The sequence below is a fragment of the Malus sylvestris genome, chromosome 5, assembly GCF_916048215.2.
Source record: "Malus sylvestris chromosome 5, drMalSylv7.2, whole genome shotgun sequence".
NCBI classification, from domain to species: Eukaryota; Viridiplantae; Streptophyta; class Magnoliopsida; order Rosales; family Rosaceae; genus Malus; species Malus sylvestris.
This window is the reverse complement of record NC_062264.1, coordinates 21,264,528-21,286,157: the sequence shown is the minus strand read 5'-3', so window position 1 is coordinate 21,286,157 and position 21,630 is coordinate 21,264,528. Positions and strand designations below refer to the sequence as shown.

Here is a 21,630-nt window from a genome sequence, read left to right as displayed (position 1 = left end):
AGCATTGTCCTAACATTACTTAAATACAATTGCGGCTAGCTAGCCTTCTAGAAATGGTCAACGGCTAGTAGTAGGCAGAAACGAGTCATCCGATTCATTTTCAAAATTCCACATATGCCCTTCTCCTGTTCTTCAACTTCTATATATAGTCCTCCATACAGTCTCTGCTTACAATCTAATACAGCTAGCTAGCTCACATCTCATCGTTTTAATCAAACATGTCGTCCAAGCTCACCAGCCTCTGTGTGGTTGCCCTCCTCCTCTTCCTTGCATTATCCGGCATGACGGCGCGGCCGTTGCTTTCTTCTTCTTCTTCTGATGTCAGTGCAGTGAAAGTTCAACCTGAGGTAATTATTTCACTAATTATAAGTTATTTCTTCCAAAATCAGATTATAAACTAGCTAACCTTGTGGTAAAATTTGCTAATTTGTGTTTTATTAATGTAGTTGAAGGATGTTGAGGTAGAAAAAGCCATGGTGGAGGAAAGTTGTGATGGAGTTGGAGAAGATGAGTGCCTGATGAGAAGAACTCTTGCGGCTCACATTGATTACATCTATACACAGAAGCACAATCCATAAATTAATTTTTCTTCATATGCAATTATGCATCATGTATTCTTAATTGATTTAGTTGATATTTCTATACTTAATTTACCAATCTATTTTAGGAATTTTTCTGTGTACTAGCCGGTGTATAAATGATATATAGAGTTGTGGAGTAGTTCTTCAATTTTCGGTTCATTTCTTTCCCAATTTTTTTTGTTTGGTTAACTTAAAAGAACAATTGAATTTGAATACAAAATTTATTATTTTTAAACTCTCAAATTGTAAATGACACATATTTACATGAAATTTAAACTTAAGAATTAGAGGTCTCAAACGCAAGTTTTTTTTCCACATGGAAATTCTAAATTTCTATGTTTATAAATCCAAACAAGGGAATTGGCGCATGTCAATTTATAAATTCTAATTTTTGTCAAAATTCCATGTTTATTTCCCTTATCCAAACAGTATATAGTCACCACTTAGTGTCACGGTCAAGTGGTATTCTTCTTCTTTTGTAAGTGAGAGGTCTTAGGTTCGATTCTTGCCTAAGACGAATTTTAATCATATTATTGCTAGGTCATTGTGAGAGGCTAAGCCCACCATCTCTCTTTTAATGTAAATAATATCGTTTGTTCAAAAAAAAAAAAGTGTAAAAGTCTTTACAATTCTCCTATATGAGTAAATCTTAACTAATAATTAATTACATATTCAGGGTTAAAACTAATAATGAAACTATTTGAACTACATTGACTCGAGTCATCACAAATTAAGATGTTACCAAATTACCTTTACCAGAGATGGAGGTTTGATCTATAAATGTTACATGTAACTTTATACATTTGGATTCCTTTAGTATTCCAATCTAGTGATATTTATCTTTACTTGTAAGTGAAAGTTTTTATTTCAAATTTTGTAAATAGCGAGTTCAATATTAATTTATTCATTCACACTCTTAATATAAACATATTGTTAATTATATAAAAAAATACATTTAGAGATGGAGACAATAAAGTTGTTACTTAATTAAACAAAAACTTTAACAATATGTACTGGACATATATATAATAAGGAGTGCACCTTAATCCTAATAATTTGGAGACATATATCATATTGTCGACAAGTAATCGATCTAGATCATGAGATTGCTAGCTTGTAGCACGAATGATTAAGCACAATTTTGTATTTTAATTGTATCTTGATCCGATGACATAAAGACAAGATCAAACATGATGAGGTTGTATAGAGGAGTGACAAGCGTGCATACTACAATAGTGGAATGCTACAAGGACATTGTGCTGACCATCTTATCATGACTGATATTATCCAGCCAGAAAAAAACAAAGAAAAAAAAAAGTTTTACCAAGTGAATTTCATAGTAATAGATATCATTTGGCGGAATAATTCTTGTCTGTGACGATAATATTGTTACATGTATAACATTAATCTGTGTATGATTAATATATGAATTTAGATAAAGTATACGTACACGTGTTATATTTTAAGTAAATTAATAACATTGTATGACAATATAACGGCTAATCTAGCCCTAACATCAAATAAAATCTGAGATGTATCGGTCTATTGTATGTGATGATTGAATGATTTGAATCTGTGTTATCTCCACTTACACGAGAGAAAAGACTCAGCTGTTGCATACAACCAGGATAGACAAATCTTTTCTCCATTAGTTGATACAAAAGCACACGAGATAAGACTGTTCTTTTGCTGGGAATCCCTTCTTTTCCGAGTCAACCAAACTTTGTAAAAGTTCTTCCTTTATGTACATCTTGGACCGACTTGAGGATTGAAATTGTCACAATTTCTATCATTATTGCATATGTGCTTTCTAGCAGTGATTTCTAAAAGCATATTTGTATACACTGCTATCATCCAAATTCGATTTCTAAAGAATGATATTGTTGATATTTCATGAACTTTAGTTTCTAAAAGCATATTTGTATCCACAGCTTCAACTCCTCTCTCCGTTCTCATGGTCATAATCATTTTCGTATTTCTCACAATCATTATGCGTTAATAAATCTAAGCATTTTAAAACATTTTGCTTTCGTTCTCCCTTATAAATAAATCTTCAAAGCAAACCGTAGGTTTGTATATTTTAAACTGACCTTATTCCAACGCATAACTCTAATCGCTCTCATCTTAATGCCAAAATTTGAACCACACACGATATGGTCGGTTTTTTACTTTACTAGCTTACATATATCAAGTATACGTACGTCTCATTTGACCTTTAGAGGCTATGATATAAATGCATGCCCTCAGTATTAGCTAGGATGTGATCCAATGCCCCCCATAAACTCGATTGATCACTATCAAGAGTCATATATCCATGCATGCCCTACCCCAATAATCTGGTTGAAAATACTAAAGGTATTACTGCGTTGAGTGTTACGTATACAAAAATATCCATGCATGCATGTGAAATATGTGATCAGAATTGGATAACCTAGTTTTGTGGTATACATGGCTGCAGCAACGTGAGCCATTACATTTCTAGAGATCTCCTCTATTCAATTCTTGCAACAAATCAAAGCATGAGAGGATACCTACGTGTGATCTGTTGTCACCAATATTAATTAATGGTCAACCATATATGTTATATGCATGGCTATGCTAGCTATATATCTTTGAAGGTTGATTTGCCACCCACATATTTAGAGTCGTGTCGGGTGTGTTTTGATAACCTGAAGGATTAAGACGTGTTTAATTTGACCTTAATATAAAGCTATAATAAATTTTTCACCAACTTAACATACCGCCCATACTTCTAAATCTTATTTAGTTACAAGCTAACGTTACAAAATTCTGCTAGCAATTTTCCATTATTTATATATGGGGTTTGGGTCAATGAAATTAAATAGCAGTTTCTGTGATATCATTATTTAGAGAATTCTAGCATTTAATAATCAACGTTCAACTGCCTACTGCAACCGGCGGACACACTTGTGTAGTTGTGCTTAAATCATCAGTAGTTGATTTGGCAGCATCGCAACGATGTGCTAGCGCTATAGCTAGGTACACAATTTAATTCGGGCTTCAAACAAATATTATGTCACGTCACAGTCTAGCAAATATGCCCCATATTTCTTTTCAAAACGAAGGAGTTTTGAACTTGAGACTTATTCTATACTCTTAATCCATTGCAGGCACTTCACAAAATTTTAATCAAAACCGCTAATTTGCCCTAACATAAAATGATCACTGAGGCTGTTGCATTTTTTCTTTTTTTGGTCAATTGGTAACATTTTATTACCAACACACAATACATACAAGAGTGGGGCCCAAAAACACACAAAGCACAAAGCAACATTAGGACCTCCAAAAGAAAAGCCCAACCCAAAAGGTGAGCCCAACAAGTTTGATTTTTTGGTGTCCGAGTTGTTATTTAAACTTGATTATGTTTGATCAGGTTTATCGAATATGATTTATATAACATATTTTTCTTCATTAATTTTGAAATGTTAATTAATTTGAGCAACTGGGCTCTCCAAAATAAGTGTGATCTGGGAAGCTAAATCTTTATCTTGGTAGGGAATGAAATACGATGGTGGTTCAAAATTCCGAGGTCCAACTGAAATCAAATTTGATTGGTGATTCAACTGATTTGGGGATGTTACTCACTACCTCTATTGCTTCAATTCTTTTTTTTTTTTGAAAAATTATTACTTTGTTTTCTCTGTGATTTTGGTTCTCACATTTAAGAATTCCAATTTTAGTGGTGTTACTGAACAATTTGCTGCCTTGCTGGTTTGGTATCTTTTGCAACCAAAGAAGTTAATTTTCTTGGGGTTAATTCTCTTCATAGAGTCAGAACTCATTCTTTTGAAAGTCAGATTTGTTCTTTGTTTGCATGTTGAGATGAAATGAACAATTGGAAAACAAACTCTTTGACTATATAGCAGAAATATGCTCGGACCATCAATTTGAACAATTGATTGAATGGATGGTTGTTTGTGAAGTTCCTGTGTTATAACAAGTAAAAATATAAAAGGAATGTACAACGCCAACTACTGTTCATCGATGGTGGTTGGGGTCTTATCACAGTATTAATTATCTTTAATATGAAACGTTTCACAAAATTTGTTCAAAGTTGAGGTGTACAGAATATTTATCGCATAAAAATTGATTTCTGCACTCTTTTCTACTTTAACGTACTTTCTATTTTTAAATTGCACTCTTTTCTATTTTAACGTACTTTCTATTTTTAAATTGGCTAATGTTAGGGAGATTAAATTTGTAAACAAAATTTTAGAAACAAAAAGATGTGGAAGTTGATGATTAATTGAATTATTACTTTAGCATTGATAAACGTGCTCATTTCTATTAGTGACAAATCATTTAGTCTATAAATTTAATCTTCCTAGCATTACCCTTTTAAATTTTGTATCCAATAAATTCAAGGAGAATTAAAGAACGAAAATAAGCAAGAGTTCAAGGAATGATAATAAACAAGGGTGTTTAGGAGCAAAAATAGTGCACAAATTATTTCTCATATTACACATGTCTGTTGGGCTTCTATTACACAGGTCTATTGGGCTTCTATAACACATATCTATTGGGCTTCTAAGTATGCAAGTTGTGGGTGTTTAGGAGTATAAAACCCAAATCTTTTGTAAACTAATTCAATTGTTAATACTTTAGCCACCCGAGAGAAACAGGTATAAGGTTTTACCAAAAAGCCTCAACAATATGTGTGTCTACCATTACTTATAAAGCACTACATTGGCTCTTCCTTTAGCTGATGTGGGACTCAAATGTGGCCTCTAATCTCAACCACCAAACTCCAACAATCACAACTTGCAATCGTAATGCACTTCAGATACTTACGAGGTACTCAATAGAATAGAGTTTTTAACTGTTGAATTCTAAATCAAAGATACAAAGAGGCAATTGTTATTGGTACTCTTGAAATCTCATTTTGCATTTCAAAACTTTCTTTAATTAGATAGAAAAATACATTTGTGAAGAATATATAATGATATTTTTGGAGTGCTTATAACAGTTCTTATCTAAAAATTCAAAAATTCAAAAAATTATATATTCTGGAACATTGTAGAACTTTCGTGTACTTAAACAGCTTATCAGCGTTGAGATTCTTGAGATGACACATGGCAAGCCACATATTTTCTTCTAGCATACAACTATCCCTTGGCACCAAAACACATATCTTCCTCGCCAGAACACCAAAAACCCACCACACAAAACCTTTTAAATTCCAATAGGAAATCAGGAACAAAGAAGGCAAGAAAATCCCAATCCCATTCGATGGCTGCAGAGAAACAATACTGGCTTCTCAAGTCCATGAAGGTCAGCGACCTCTGCTGCTTCTACCACTCGGGCCCTAAGGCCTGCCGCGTAATCCGCGTCTTCACCATCGAGCGGGAATGGTATTTAGAAAAAGGGGATGATGGGGTGGTTGATGTGAAGGTGGTTGGGGAGATGAGGAAGCCGATGGACTTAAAGGAGATGAATGGGGAGGAGGGGCTTAAGGGGTTTGCTTTGTTTCGGTAGCTGAAGCTGTCGGTCATGCCGATTTTGTGTTAGGATCGAATTCTCAGATCCTTGCTCAGACCTACAGGTAGCTAGCAACAATGGAATAGTGTATGTAAGTGTGGAGAGGAAGACTAGAGAGAGAGCTGAGCTCCTTGTTCAAACCTGCAACTAGCTAACAAATATAGAATATAAATTTTAATAAAAGAACACTAAGGGATTAAATTGAGTACACAATTTTTTAAATTCTAATCTTTTGCAAGGACTATACTTCCAAAACCCCTTAATTAAATGCTTACTGTTCTCTCAAGCTATGATTGAGATAATCACAATCCTATCATTACCCTCTCCTTCTAAATCAACCTTGTCCTCAAGGTTAGGACTCAAAGCTGGAACTGTTGCGAGTTATATATTTATATATTAGTTAAAGTGTAAATAGTAGTATGTTGTCCCACCTTGACGAAGTGCATATATAATATCAATTGTAACTCCTATATATACTACACTTCGGAGATTAATGAATATACAAGAAATTCTTAAATATTGTCATATATATTTTTGGTATTTTACCATGTTTAATTCAACTTGGTATCAAAGCAGTTCGCTCTTAGTGACCTGTGTGCTTAATTTTGTGCTCACTTTTCTTAGTATCGTACCAAAAAAAAAAAAAAAAAAGGTGAACAATATCGTGCTACAATCCAAGAATGGTGCCATGCTACAGTACATTGCTACAGTGTCGTGAATAGTGCATTGCTGCAGTCCTGAAATAGTTATTCTGCTACAACGTTTTGGTAAATTGTCTTAATTCCTCTGCGTATCTTTTGTGCTTTTATTGTTTGTGTTTTAGCTAAATGACTCAATACAATCATAGTGTTGTTATGCATCTTGGTGGAACAAATATATGGATAATTGATACTAGGGCCACTGATAATGTGACTAGTGACCCTAGAGTGTTTGATGAGTTACGTGACTTTGTTCGTGATCCGTATATTACTAGTGCAAATGGAGCATCTTCCCCTGTGAAGGGTGAATGCACTATCTCTCTCACTCCAACCTTATCACTGGTCCATACTTTACTTATTCTTGATGTTAAGTGCAATTTTTTGTCGGTAGGAAAACTACTTGATACCTTATATTGTTCCACTTACTTCTACCCCATGTATTGTTATTTTCAAGACATTCAAACTCAGAAGATAATTGGTCATGGTAAAGGGGGTTTGTACATCTTGACTATGGAGGATCCTATTGCTTCAGGTTCAAATAATAATCAAGTTCTAAGTGCTAAAGTGGATGACAAACATCAAATTTGGTTGTGGCATCGACGTTTGGGACATCCATCATTCAATTATATGAAGCATCTATTTCCTTTTTTGTTTTGCACTTGTGGTGATTCATAGTTCAAGTGTGAAACATGTGTCATGACTAAGAGTCATCATGCTTCATTTCCCATAAGTGATTCTAAAGCTACTTTGCCATTTGATTTGATACATTCTGATATATGGGGTCCGGTGAAGGTTATTTCTAATGGATTTCGTTGGATTTGTTGGTTTGTTACTTTTATTGATGACTGTACTCCATTAACTTAGGTGTTCTTGATGAAGAATAAGAGTGATGTCCCTTTACTTCTTCAAGAATTTACTACAATGGTGTCTACTCAGTTTTAGGCCAAAGTTAAGGTCTTCATGTCTGATAATGAAGAAGAATATGTGAATCATACTTTGGCATGCTTTCTTTCGTGATCATGGTATTATTCACCAGACGACTACTCCGTTTACACCCTAACAAAATTGTGGGTCTAAACGGAAGAATCGTCAAATAATGGAGGTTGCTCGCTCCTTGATGTTGGTTAAATATGTTCCTCATCATTTGTGGGGTCAGGCTGTTTTGGTTGTATTTGATAAGTCGTGTTCCAAGTAGGGTTCTTGATTTTCAGACACCGTTTGATGTGCTACAAAAACATGTTTCTCCTGTTTTTGTATCCAAACTTCCTCCAAAGGTGTTTGAGTGTGTGGCTTTTGTGCATGTCTACTCTCATCAGTGGAGTCAACTTGATGCATGTGCTCTCCTATGTGTATTTATTGGATATGCTAACAATCAGAAAAGCTATAAGTGTTATCATCATTCGACTTAGAAAACAAATATTACCATGGATGTCACCTTTCACGAGGAAGTTCTGTATTTTGTGAAGCCCTCTTCCGACTCCCCACTTCAGGGGAAGAGGGGTAGTGAAGTGCATATTCGAATAAATGGTATGGATGATGTGTTGTAGGCAGAGTTGGGGATGGAACCTGTTATGTTGCGTGATACTGACCAGTCGGCTATAGATGGCGATCGTCAATTGTCACTCCAGAGACTATTTCTACTAACGACTAGTCGGATGTGCCTAAAGAGTTGCATGTTGTTGGTATGTCTTACGAATTGCCTTTTGATAACAAGTTGCCTGTTGCTAGTATGACTAACAAGTTGATGTTGATTGTTCGTCCAGTGATGATTCTTCTAATGGTTTGGTACAAGATGGTGACACATGAGGTAAATTATGATGATTCTTCTACTTATCAGTTGCCTTGAGTTAATCGTGGAAAACCTAAAGTACAATATGAGCCTAATATGTAGGCCAAAGCCAAGTATCTTATCAACAATTATGTGTCTACTCATCTTTGTCCAAACCATATGCATCTTACATATGTCGGCTATCTAGTGTATTAGTTCCAACAAAATTGCAGGATATTTTGTCTTCACCCTAAGTGGGTTAATGCCATGAATGTTGAGATGAAAGTTTTGGAAAAGAATTCCACTTGGGATTGTAAACCTGTTGATACTTCGATTAAGAGAATCATCGTTTGTGGTTATTTTCGGATCAAGTTCCTAATCATAAGGAACGGTATTGTGAGGAGATTAATTTATTTGTCTCACACTCGCCTTGACATTGCTTATGCAGTTAGTGTGGTAAGTCAGTTTATGCACTCACCTAGTGAAGCTCATATGGATCACTACTACAATATTAGCTTTAAGTGTCGGATGATGGTGGCAGTTAATAAGCCATTATGTTGGATAAAAGATATCCGACACATCATTTAGTTAGTGCTTGATAAAAGTGAATTTATGTCGGATATAACTGACAGGATTTCCTGGCGAATAATTACTGTTGGATTAAACCGACATAAAATTATTATAACCGCCAGTATTTGTGAATTCTTTTTTAAAAATATTTTTTATATATTCTGGCCTTTTTGAAGTTAATGGTGGTGGTTATAACGGACATAAATTGACTATTTTATTATTTTAGTATTCTGGCGGTTATAACCGACAGAAATTGACTATTTTATTATTGTTACCCCAAAAGTTTTTCAGTTTGTTGTTCATTCAGATTATTTCTCTTCTTCATCTTCAATCCTCAATCTTCAATCATTTTCTTCTCTTCATCTTCAATCTTTTTGTTCTCTTCATCTCACAATAAGTTTTTCATTTCTTTTGCTTTCATCTTCTATTTCTTTTTTCATCAAGCACTTCGTAGCTTATTTTTATTTTCTGATTGGATTTTGCAGGAGCTTTATTTAGTTGGTTGATTATGTAAAGAGTAGATCGACGACAGAATTCTTCAATAGTTCAAGTTTTATTACTGAACTTCTTGATGTTTAAATTGGTTGTTTAACACACAATATTATTTATTTAGAGATTTTAATTCAATTAGTAAGATAAATTAGGAATATTTGTGTTCCATTAGTTTATTTTATTTACTTAAATTGTTATGAAGAAATTGAGATAAATATTATTTGTAAATATTTATGTTAAATTGACAATATTTAATATACCATAAATTGGTAATATTTAGTAATATAGGTATATATTATGTTAATTAACTAAATATTTCACCTAATTGCTATGAGGATATACAAAACTTAAATTTAATAAATAATCAAGTGTGTAGATAAACATATTTTTGTTAACCTTTTATTGTTTGTTTAATTTGTTTTACTGTGATATGTGTTGGAAATTAAATTGCAATTGTGATAGTTCAAGGTTGAAAGATAGGGATTGAAATTTCTAATAGTTATGCCTACATGATAGGGATTGAAAGATTGTAGGCATCTTAGTTTCAACGTAATATTTGCTCTTGTACAGTGGTAAAACATGAAAAAGAGTTGGTTGACAATATTGCGAAATTTGGAAGCGTATACAGATGGAATTAATTTGTTTTTGGATCAAGCAGTTGCGAATCGTGCTAGCCCCGATAAGTTTAGATGTCCTTGCAAAAGATGTTGTAATTGATATACTTTTGTTAGAAAAACTATGGTCGAACATCTTGTGTTGTATGATATGGATAAATTAAGATTACAAAAATGGTTCGTGGCGAAATCATGGGGAACCTTTCATTGGAGAGCAAAATATGGGGATTGGAGAAGAAGGTTTTAGGCCATCTACTGAAATAAGAGATTGGTTGACTGGTATTCATGATGTTCTTAATGATGTATTTGTCCAACCATTAACAGAAGAAGGTATTGGGCCATCTACTGAACCCCTTTTTGGTGAAGGGCGTCCAGAAAAGGTCAAGACTTTTTTTAAGTTGCTTGAAGAGGCAGATCAAGATTTGTGTCAGGTTGTAAGGAATTTAAAAAATTGGAGGCGTTTGTAAGATTGTATTAGATCAAGTGTTTAGCAAGAATGTCGGATGGGATCTTCACCACATTACTCGAGTTAATTAAAAAAATGTTGCTTGGTGGAGATTGTTTGCCTGAATCTTGTTATAAGGCAAAAAAACTTATAAATGACTTGGGTCTGATGTATGTGAAGATTGATGCGTATCCCAATAATTGCATGATCTATTTGAAAGACACTGCAGAGTTGACCGCATGCTCAGTTTGTGGTGAATCAAGATATAAAAATGTCAATGAAGAGGATGGCTCTAGAAAAAAAAATCGCAGCTAAGGTTATGTGGTATTTTCCTTTAAAACCACGATTGCAGCGGTTGTATATGTCGAAGCATACGGCTGAACATATAAGGTGGCATGCAATTGAATGTGCTAAGGATGAGTTTATGAGACACCCTTCAGATTTTCCAGCATGGAAGCATTTAGATAATTTATATCCGAAGTTTGGATCAGAAATTCGAAATGTCCGATTAGAGTTGGCCAGTGATGGATTTAATCCTTTTGGAAAAATGAGGCAAGCCCATAGCACATGGCCTGTGGTGCTTTTAGTTTACAATTTACCGCCCTAGATGTGTATAAAGCAACCGAATTTGTTGTTGCCTCTGTTAATACTAGGACTGCGCAGTCCCAATAAAGAGATTGATGTGTATATGCGTCCATTGATTGATGAGTTGAATGAGTTATGGGAGGTGGGCACTCCTACTTATGACGCGTATTCCAACCAAAATTTTATGATGAAGGCTGCCATCTTATGGACTATAAGTGATTTTCCAGCTTATGGAATGTTATCAGGATGGAGTACACATGGATATAAAGCATGTCCACATTGCATGCATGATAAAGAATCTATTTACTTGCTGGCGAGTCGTAAGATTTTCTATTTGGGGCATCGACGCTTTCTTTGTTGGAAATGTGCCCTAAAACCAATCATATGATGATACTTTACGGATATTTCACATGTTAAACTAATCTAGTTTAATAAAAATGGCAAAGATTATTGTTTGAAGCCGTCTCATATAAATGTTATATGCTTAAACAATAAGTCCAATGAACATGTAATTGAGAGAATGTGATCTAAAGAAGTTAGATTCATGAGACCATTCTCTTTCGTATACATATCCTAAACGTTCCTGATCATAGAATTGCCAATTGGCCATTGATTGTCCGTTAAGATCAGTACGTGCTATGTCTTCTCTTAGGGAGAGTAACTAGTCTCGAGCCATTGGTGTGACTGACACCAAGACAAGCATGTAGGTGCTCAATAGAGAATGAGTCCACTGAACACGATCAACAAGGAGTTCTCATAATCATGTCACATGAGAACTCATGGTTGGGATAATGCAAAGTAGTCATTTGACCTGAGGCATCATAGTTGTCTTGTGGTTAGGTCCTTGATCTTTGACTATGTCAAAGTCACTCCATCAGTGGGTGTCAACGGCATAGTTGGGGTTAAGCCACTTAGCCATGGAGACAAGTGAATGCGCAACAAGGGATCTCTAACCTTCAAACCGTTTGAGGGAGAATACTTTATGATATAATTAAGAATCTCTAGCCAAAGTATGAATGAGATTTAGGAAGTTGTTCCAAATCACATTCAAGGTAATCATATAAGTAAAAGAATCACATTGGATAGTAGACATGAATAAACTATCAAACCAAACAATGTGGTCAAAAGTATTGTTAAAATAGGGATCAAGCCATTCATAGTTCGCCATTCACTACACACCAACTTTTATCACAGTACGTCAAATAAAAAAGCATAGCATTTCTCAACCAATTGTTAAAATTTAACAAGCATAAAATTACTAGGTTCATGGCTACATAATAAACCCACATGACATTCAAGGTTTCCATTCCATCCATCATATAAATCACTATGTTTTCAACATGATACCTCCATCCACAGCATGTAACCTATCCAATAACCAACGAAGCACAATATTATTCTCAAGCCACATTGATCACTAAAATAATCATAATAATAACAATCATATCCAGCATCATTCCACAATCCCGTTAATTAATCCATTCATGAATCAAGGATGCATGATCTTATCATTTAACTACGTTAATCAATCCATACGATAACATATCATTTCTCATATATAATTAAAGAACTCTATATAATTCCCTACTTGGATTATGAGTAACAACATGGCAAATCTAATTTATTTTCACAAGGATCGCCCAATGCGGATTAACCAAGCGCGATCCAAAAATAGTATGGTCCCCCAACGCGGATTAACCAAGCAGGACTATCCATGTACCACTACTACATTGTGTTGTTAGATCAACACACAAACCACTTACCCTTATCTCATCTGCTATGATTTACATCGTAATCACTTGCACTATCAACTTCTCATGACCACTATCTTATCATACAAGCATAAGAGTTCTACATAATACTTTTCATAAGATTATGGGTTCACATCGTCATAAAAACAATCATACATATCTAATCACATTTCATAAACGTTTCCAAGCTACAGTCGAATCACAATTAATAAACATAGATTGATGCTAAAAATAAGAATAACAATTTAATAGAAAGCACATTTAATAAACAAGTATAACTCAATATGGTGTCACTAATACATATATCGAGATACACGTCAACTGGGAACGACATGTCATCGTGATGAGCCAACTAAGCTCCATCAAGCCTCAACAACCAACTAGAGATAAACGACACTCTAGAGTAGAGCACATTGACTAGGACGTCAACCGTCGATAAGGTAGGTCCATTAAGGTCAACAATCTAAAGGTTATTCAATCCGGAAGATCCGCACATCATAATCTAGATCTGTAACTTCCTAAGGTCCACATTATGCTCAAAGAACAACATACTAAAATCTCATCACAATTCGACGGTCGAATTTCCACCAATTGCTAGGATTAGGTGGCGGTTAACAATTAATTTTACTAACTTAGAAATCCAATTCAGGAAGATCCGTACATCAGATTCTCGATCCATCAATTCCAGCTATCCTCAAATAATACGTTCTGTAACGCATTAAAATTTGGTGACGATCCAACGGTTGGATTGTCGATTCAAATTTTGATAAAGTGACGTATCATAATGAAACTAAGTTCAAACAATCAAACCACTTCATATGGATATCAATTATGAAATCAAGGCATCTATTTGAACTTAAAAGGACATTGTCGGCCCACTGGCCAGGCCGCCGCGACTTGCTGGAAAAATTCAACTATTTTTAAAAATTCTCAAATTTTACAGACAAGTAGATCTTAGTGAGGGGAGCAATTTTCATACCTAGGTCAAAGTCCAATTCAGCCGAGAACAGCTTGAAATCTGCCTTGATTCGCTAGAACCCTAGAATTGGGTGTTCCTTGATTCGTCCTCAAATCAACTTCGACGCTCCAACCAATGATTGGGCATTGTTCTTGAGCTCAATGGAAGTTGTTTGATGGTGGAGATCGCCGAGAAAAATCACAGAAAACGATGAATTGTTACTGGGTGTCCTCAAAGCCGACGACTTCGGTTATTCCAATTTCGAGCCCAATCAATTCTATTTTTGGATGAGAAAGGAAGGTGGGACAATGGTGAGTTGTTTCTAGGTGGTAGCTCGGCTCAAATCGACGGGATCTGGCTGGAATTTCGTTGGATTTTCTGCCCAAAACCGGGTCGGCGCGCGCAGGTCCGAGGAACCATTTAGGTCGATGGGGGTCCGAATCCCCGCTCTCACTCGTTTCCCTCCTGTTGTCCCTTCTCTCCTCCCCCATTGGTCAGTTACCTTCCTCTCATCCCCCATTCGTCAGTCACCTTCCTCTCTCATTTTCCCCTTGGCCGAGCCTCTTCTTTCTTCCTTTCCCTCTCTGCCATCAGGCAGCTTCTCCTCCTCTCCTTTTTTCCCCTTCTTTTCTTATTGGTCCCTCCACAACCAACTTTGATTGGTTACCATTCCCACATGATGGGAGTTCTAATTAATTTAAAACCTATAGTTTAGCAAAACAATTCCAAACGTCCGTAACTATATCGTTATAATTCGAACGCGTAAACGGCTTTCGCCTATGCGTTGTGAAATCGAGCTCTATTCAGAAATATAAATTGTGACCTCGAAAGATCTACGGATTTTAAAAAATAAATTTCCAAACTTCAAACTTCGTAACTAGTTTAATTAAAATCTAAATTCAAATAAATTAATATAAATTCCCGAAAATAACAAAAAATTTCAATAATAACAATACGTAGATTATAACAATGAAATCCGGGAACGGGATTTCACACGCCCACTGCCTCGCTAAAAGGAACCTAATGGATCGTACACTGAGTAAGGTAGAGATTTAAAAAACAACGGAGATGAGTAAGGATAATTAAATGGTTTAATATTTATGGCTAGGATTAATTAATATGTTAATTAATCAAACGAATATGTTCATTAAAGACCTCTGGTTAGTTTTGGGCCGCAAGACTTAATGGGATTTGAATGTCAAGCCCATTAACTCAAATTGTATGACAACTTGAAAACACAAAGGGCTTGAAAGCCCAATAAACCCTTAATGGCTGGCCATGATAATAATGGAGTGGGTTTTGAACTTATTAAAAGTTTGCCACTTCAATGAAGGTAGGTATAAATGTGACTTTATAGCCTTTTCTTCATTAGGGTTTCTTTTGGAGAAAAGATGAGAACACAAAGCTCTCTTTTCTCTCTTAGAGGTCTGCCACCCTAGAGGAAATTAGCTAGCAATCTTACTTCCTCTAGGTCACTTATCTCCTCATCAATGCTCTCCTTGGTGTGGAAAAATTAGAGGTTCTCTATTTTGGGAACTTGGAGAATCCTTTCAACCATCCCCCTCCAAGAAATCCATGAAGCTAAGAAGCAAGGAATGAAAGCCCTCTCCTTGGGTGATTAGCCTTTGCTTATGCAAAGAGGAATCAACAAAGGTATAAGATTTCTCAACTCACTTTGTTTTTTAGTTGAGTCTTGGTTCACCTAACTACTAGGCTTTGAATTTCATGGGTTAAGTTTTGTTTTTGAGTGCATACAAGCATGATTTCGCCTTTTAATTGTTAATAGCATGCATAGATGTTGCTCAAATGAACTTGTTTTCACAAATTTTTCCTTCATTCTTCCTGTTGATCATAGGTTTCGAAGGCAAACCGCATCTTTTAATGGTCGGCGAGAGCATCATAGTGCACCAAATAGTGGACTGGTTTACAATGTCTTGAAGAACTTTATACTTTAAGATTTACTTTTGGAAAACCAAAGAAAGATGCTTCGGTTAGGCAACACAGAAAACGAACTGAGAGCAGTACAAGTAGTAAGAGTCAGTGGAAGAAGAAATCTATTTTTTATGAACTACCTTATTGGAAGCATCTGTTGATTAGATACAATCTTGATGTTATGCATATTAAAAAAAAAATATATGTGACAATATAGTGGGAACATTGTTAGATATAGATAAAAAGTCTAAGGGTGGATTAGTTGCACGTGCAGATCTTGAAATCTTGAACATAAGACATGGACAACATCCACGTAGAGAAGGAAATAGAATATTTCGACCTCCAGCATTGTTCACGTTGAAAAGAGAAGAAAAAACTGCATTTTGTGAAGTGTTGTCTCTTATTCGGGTTCCCGATGGATATTCATCAAATTTTTTGTGATGTGTGCATGTGAATGAACAAAAAATACATGGATTGAAAAACCACAATTGCCATGTTTTAATGCAATAGTTACTCCCGCTTGCAATATGTGTGGTTTTGCCTAAATCTGTTACTATGATATTATTAGAGTTAAGTGCAATTTTCAAACAATTGTGTAGCAAGAAGGAGTCCGAGGAAGGTTTCAAGCAATTGAATTAAAGAATTGCCTTGACATTATGTCAATTGGAGAAGATATTCCCGCCTGCATTTTTTGATGTAATGATGCACCTCCCAGTTCACTTGGCAGATGAAGCAGTTATTGCAGGGCCTGTTCAATATAGATGGATGTATCCAATTGAACGGTAATTAACAAATCTTTATAAAATTTGTTAATTTATAATGATAATTTTTATTAGTAATTATAATAATTTGTGTTTTGTATTATAATTATAGGTATTTGCAAACACTAAAGCGCTATGTTCGTAATAAGGGTCATCCTGAAGGTTCTGTTGCTAAAACATATTTGGTGGATGAGTGCTTGTCCTTTTGTTTCATGTATCTTAGAGATGTCGAGTCTCGTCGCACTCATAGAGGATGAAATGAAGATGGTATTGGATGTGGAGTATCTGTTGGGTTATCAATTTTTGACTCTAAATGATGTTATATGGGTTCAGAAGAAAATATGGAGCTTGAGTTAAATGTTCTTGATCAGTGCCACAGATACATTCTAAATCATTGTGATGAGGTCAACCCATTTAGAAGGTAAGAACATCTAGTCATACATCTTAATGTTTTATCAATTTTCTTTACTTTGAAAAATTATTTAAGCATATTTGGACCTAATTGGCTAGGCAACATAAGGAATTCTTGAAAAATCAACATCGTCGAGTAAGGTTGACTGTGCGAAAAATCAAGGAGCTAAGTAAGAAGGAATTTCCAAAATGGTTCAAGCAACATGTGAGTTAATATAACAGCCACATTATTACTTTTTTTTTAACATTTTAATTATGACGTGTTTATATTTGTCGTGTCAAATTTTATCCTTTTGCTTATTACAGATTAATCCAAGATGTCATGCTAATGACATCTTGATATCTGAACACTTGCGTTGGCTAGCCAATTATCCTAGTAGGATTGTGACGAAATATAAAAGTCACATTATTCATAGGTTCATATTTCGTACAAAATCTGTGGACCATAAGCATATCAAAATTGTGGTGTCTTTGTACCTGCAAATGTCCCTGGTGCAATTGGGCAAGTGAATTGTTATGGCAGAGTCATAGACATGTTTAAGGTTAGATATTGTGGCCCTACCGAAGCAGGAGACAGGGGTCGAGCTGTGATGTTGTTTAAGTGCGAATGGGTTAATAGTGAAAGTCGAAGAAGTATGAAGACCGATCAATATGGATTTACTTTAGTAAACTTCAATCGATTGGGATTTAAAGAGGATCCTTTCATATTAGCTTCACAAGAATTACAAGCATTTTATGTGGATGACACAATTGAAAAAGATTGGCATGTTGTTGTTTGAACGCAGCCGAGAGATTTGTTTGACGTATTGGAGGATAATGATGCACTTGATGATTATGCCATACCTGATTTGGATGATCGTGTACTTGACAATGAAAATTTGCATACAAGGGTTGGCGTGGAAGAGACTCCTTTTCACGAAGTATTACCGTTGCCTACCCAGTTCCCTGATTTTGTCAATGTCGACGATGACCTAACAGAAGATGAAATGGAATAGTTTTATTATTTACTTTATGCTTTTTAAGTATTAATTTCTGACAAGTAGTTTTGTATTTATTGATGCACTTAATTGATAATATCTGACGGTAGTTTTGTATTTGTTGTCGCATATATCTAACACAAGTTCTGTCGGTTTTAGAGATTTTTTTGTCGAAAAATTAATTTCCTGACGTTGGCAATTATGTCGCTTAGTATATCCGCCACTGCATCCATTTTCTGTCGGATTTTGCTTAATTTCCGACAGGAATATATGTTTTTTGTCGGTTATCATAGTGACACTAATAAATGATTTTCTAGTAGTGGATGCAATAATCCATATTTTGAGGTACTTGAAGATGGCTCATAGCAGATGCTTGATTTTCTCCAAGAATGGACATTTGAATGTAGAAGAGTATACAGATGTAGATTGGGCAGGTTCAATCACAGACCTGCGATCTACATCTGGATACTTTACTTTTGTGGGTGGTAATCTAGTTACTTGGAGAAGCAAGAAACAAAAAGCGGTGGCTAAGTCAAGTGCTGAAACTGAGTTTCGTGGTATGTCTCATGGTGTATGTGAGTTGTTGTGGTTGAAAAAATTGTTGAGAGATCTTGGATGTAAACCCAAGGGTGCTATGAAACTCCATTGTGATAACATGGCTACTATTGAGATTGCTCATAATCCAGAGCAACATGATCGAACAAAACATGTGGAGATTGATCGTCATTTCATCAAGGAAAAATTGAATGATGGAATTTGTTAATTTTCCCTTTGTGGGATCTCAAGATCAACTTGTTGATGTGCTTACTAAGGCTGTGTCTAATAGTGTGTTTTCCAACTTGCTTGACAAGTTGGGCATGCGTGACATAGATGGCCGATCAATTATCATTGTGACGTACTTCATCGGTCGTTGGCCCATTGAGGATCGAGCTAGGTCTCAGGCTGTTCGTGACATTGTCATTTTAATGCAGACTAGCAACCATGAGAATTTTTTGAAACTCTTAGGCTGCTATTTAGAGTTCCCTGTACCAGAGAGTACATGAATATGCAGCAAAAGTTCTCAACTCTGATGGAAGTTTAGGAGGTGCTAATGAAGATCAAATCTTACTACCATGGAACATTAGATTGCGTACTGCAAAGCAGCTTTCTCTTGTAGTTATCTCCATATCACCTTTCCCGGACCCATCATTCATAAAAATCTGTCACCCAAATGTATTTGCTTGGACGATAACTATGTTCCCAAACTCTACAACTTCTCACTCTCCGTAATCATTCCTCTGATGGAATGGGATATTAAAAATTCTATGAGAGGGACAGCTGGGTACCGTGACCCTGACTACCGGTTGTCTAATCGAATTTCAAAAGAAAAAAAATTATGTTTATAGCTTTGGTGTGCTTTTACTCGTATTCTTGACCAAATGACGAGCTGTGAAATTTTGTCAGGTGAAAGGAAGAGAATATTTGATTCCATATGTTCTTGAATATCGTCATCAAACCAAGGCGATTGGCGATCCGAAAATTCTTGAGGAGGTGGGGGAAAATCAGGTCATACGACTGCAGTGGCATTCTTTTCTAGACCTCGCATTGTTATACATTCGAGATAAAATTGAAGACCGCCCACGTATGGGGGATGTGGTTAGAGAACTCGTTCAAATTGAAAAGTTTGTTTTGCCCAGCTAGCTTTAATCCACTACATTCATCGGGATTTAAAACCCACATGTATTTTCTTAGACCATGATTATGTTCCCAAACTCTGTAACTTCTCACTCTCCATAAAAATTCCTCCTATGAAATCACATGTTGATGATGATAAGGTGAATAAAATTTGGGAACCTTGGTTCTTCTTACATGAAATCTGGTTACATTACAGAAAAAACTGGTGTGCTTTACTTGTATTCTTGACGAGACGAAAAGCTTTGAATATTAATCAGGAAGAATGATGTAGAGAAAGGTGAAAATAGTGTTGTATTCAACATCAAACTGTTACAAGGATTTTATACATTGGATGGATTAATTCCCGATCTAGGAATTGAGCTTATACAAGTAATTACATTCCTACAATTAAGGGATTACACAAAGGTTAAGGGATCATATAAAAGTCGGCATATCTCAATCCCTGATTATATGTTAATCATCATTTGTTTCCTTAACACTCCCCCCTCAACTTGGAATGTATATTTATGATTCCCAACTTGCTAAGTTGAAAACTGTGAGATACCAAGTGGTTTGGTGAATATGTCAGCAGGTTGTCATTGAGTCGACACATGAGCCGTTTTGACCGTTCCATTTTGGACTTTCTCTCGAATGAGATGGCAATCAATTTCAATGTGCTTGGTTCGTTCATTGAAAACAAGATTTGATGCAATGTGGAGTGCGGCCTGGCTATCACAGTATAGCATTGCAGGTTGTGGGTGTGAGATACCTAAGTCCCGTAGGATGGCTCTCAGCGAAGTGATTTCACAACAAGTTGTAGCCATGGATCTATATTCGGCTTTTACGCTTGATCAGGATACAGTAGCTTGCTTCTTGGTTTTCCAAGAGACTAATGAGTGCCCGAGGAATATGCAATACCCGGTGAAAAAACGTTGAGTGTTCGAGCAACTAGCCCAATCTACATCATAAAAAGCTTTCGATTGAATGGAGCTATTTGCAGGAAGAAAGAAGCCTTGTCCTGGAGCTTGTTTAAGATAGCGTAGAACATGGTACGTTGCTTCCATGTGCGGTGTCCGAGGCTTGTCCATGAATCGACTTAATATATGAACTGGATATACTAAATCAGGTCGTGTAATGGTTAAATAAATCAATCGACCCACAAGTTGTCAGTATGTGGAGGGATTTGGAATGCACTCTCCTTCGTCTTTGTTGAGAGATAAGTTTTCTTCCATAGGACATGATGTAGGTTTAGCTTCAAGATATCCGACATCTTCAAGAATCTCCAGTGTGTATTTTCTTTGTGAAATGGTAATGCCTTTGTTTGACCTCGCTACCTCGATCCCCAAGAAGTATTTTAGTTGTCCCATGTCCTTTAACTTGAATTGCTGCTTCAGTAAAGATTTTGTGACCTCGATTACTTCCAAATGATTCCCTGATATAATAATGTCATCCACGTAACTAAAATGATGATGATCAAATTACCTTAGGTGCGGACGAATAACGAATAGTCGGTCTTGGACTGTTGGAAACCTAAGTTTTTAGTGCAACCAAAAGCTTAAGGAACCATTGCCTTGACGATTGCTTAAGGCCATACAATGACTTGTGTAGTTTGCAAACACGGGTCTCCCTCTTTCTTCCAAAACCCCGTGGAAGAGTCATATAACTCATCAAGGTCTCCATGTAAGAAAGCATTATTGACGTCAAGTTGGTGGAGATGCCAATGTTGTGCAGCAGCCACGACAAGAAAAAGACAAACCGTAACAAGTTTGGCAACCGGAGCAAAGTTTTTTTTGTAATCCAAGCCTTCAACTTGATTGTGCCCTTTGGCCACTAGATGTGCCTTATAACGTTCCACTGTGCCATCCGGTTTAAATTTGATTTTGTAAACCCACTTACAACCGATAGGTTTCTTGCCAGGAGGTAACTGTTGAAGTG

At 35.8% G+C, this 21,630-nt stretch overlaps 1 protein-coding gene and 1 pseudogene across 1 annotated transcript; both read left to right on the top strand.

The window, feature by feature from the left end:
• Positions 1-164: 164 nt before the first annotated feature.
• LOC126621040 (phytosulfokines-like) lies at positions 165-740 on the top strand. Its single transcript, XM_050289402.1, has 2 exons — positions 165-347; positions 447-740. The coding sequence occupies exons 1-2, from the start codon at positions 219-221 to the stop codon at positions 576-578; spliced, it is 261 nt and encodes an 86-aa protein (XP_050145359.1). The 5' UTR covers positions 165-218; the 3' UTR covers positions 579-740.
• Positions 741-18,791: 18,051 nt separating this feature from the next.
• LOC126622641 (non-functional pseudokinase ZED1-like) lies at positions 18,792-19,456 on the top strand (annotated as a pseudogene).
• Positions 19,457-21,630: the final 2,174 nt, after the last annotated feature.

Bases quoted from the DNA above. Each gene is read 5' to 3' on its own strand.
- LOC126621040 (XM_050289402.1), top strand. From the start codon at position 219: ATGTCGTCCAAGCTCACCAGCCTCTGTGTGGTTGCCCTCCTCCTCTTC. The intron at 348-446 runs GTAATTATTTCA...TTATTAATGTAG, and splicing joins CAGTGAAAGTTCAACCTGAG to TTGAAGGATGTTGAGGTAGA.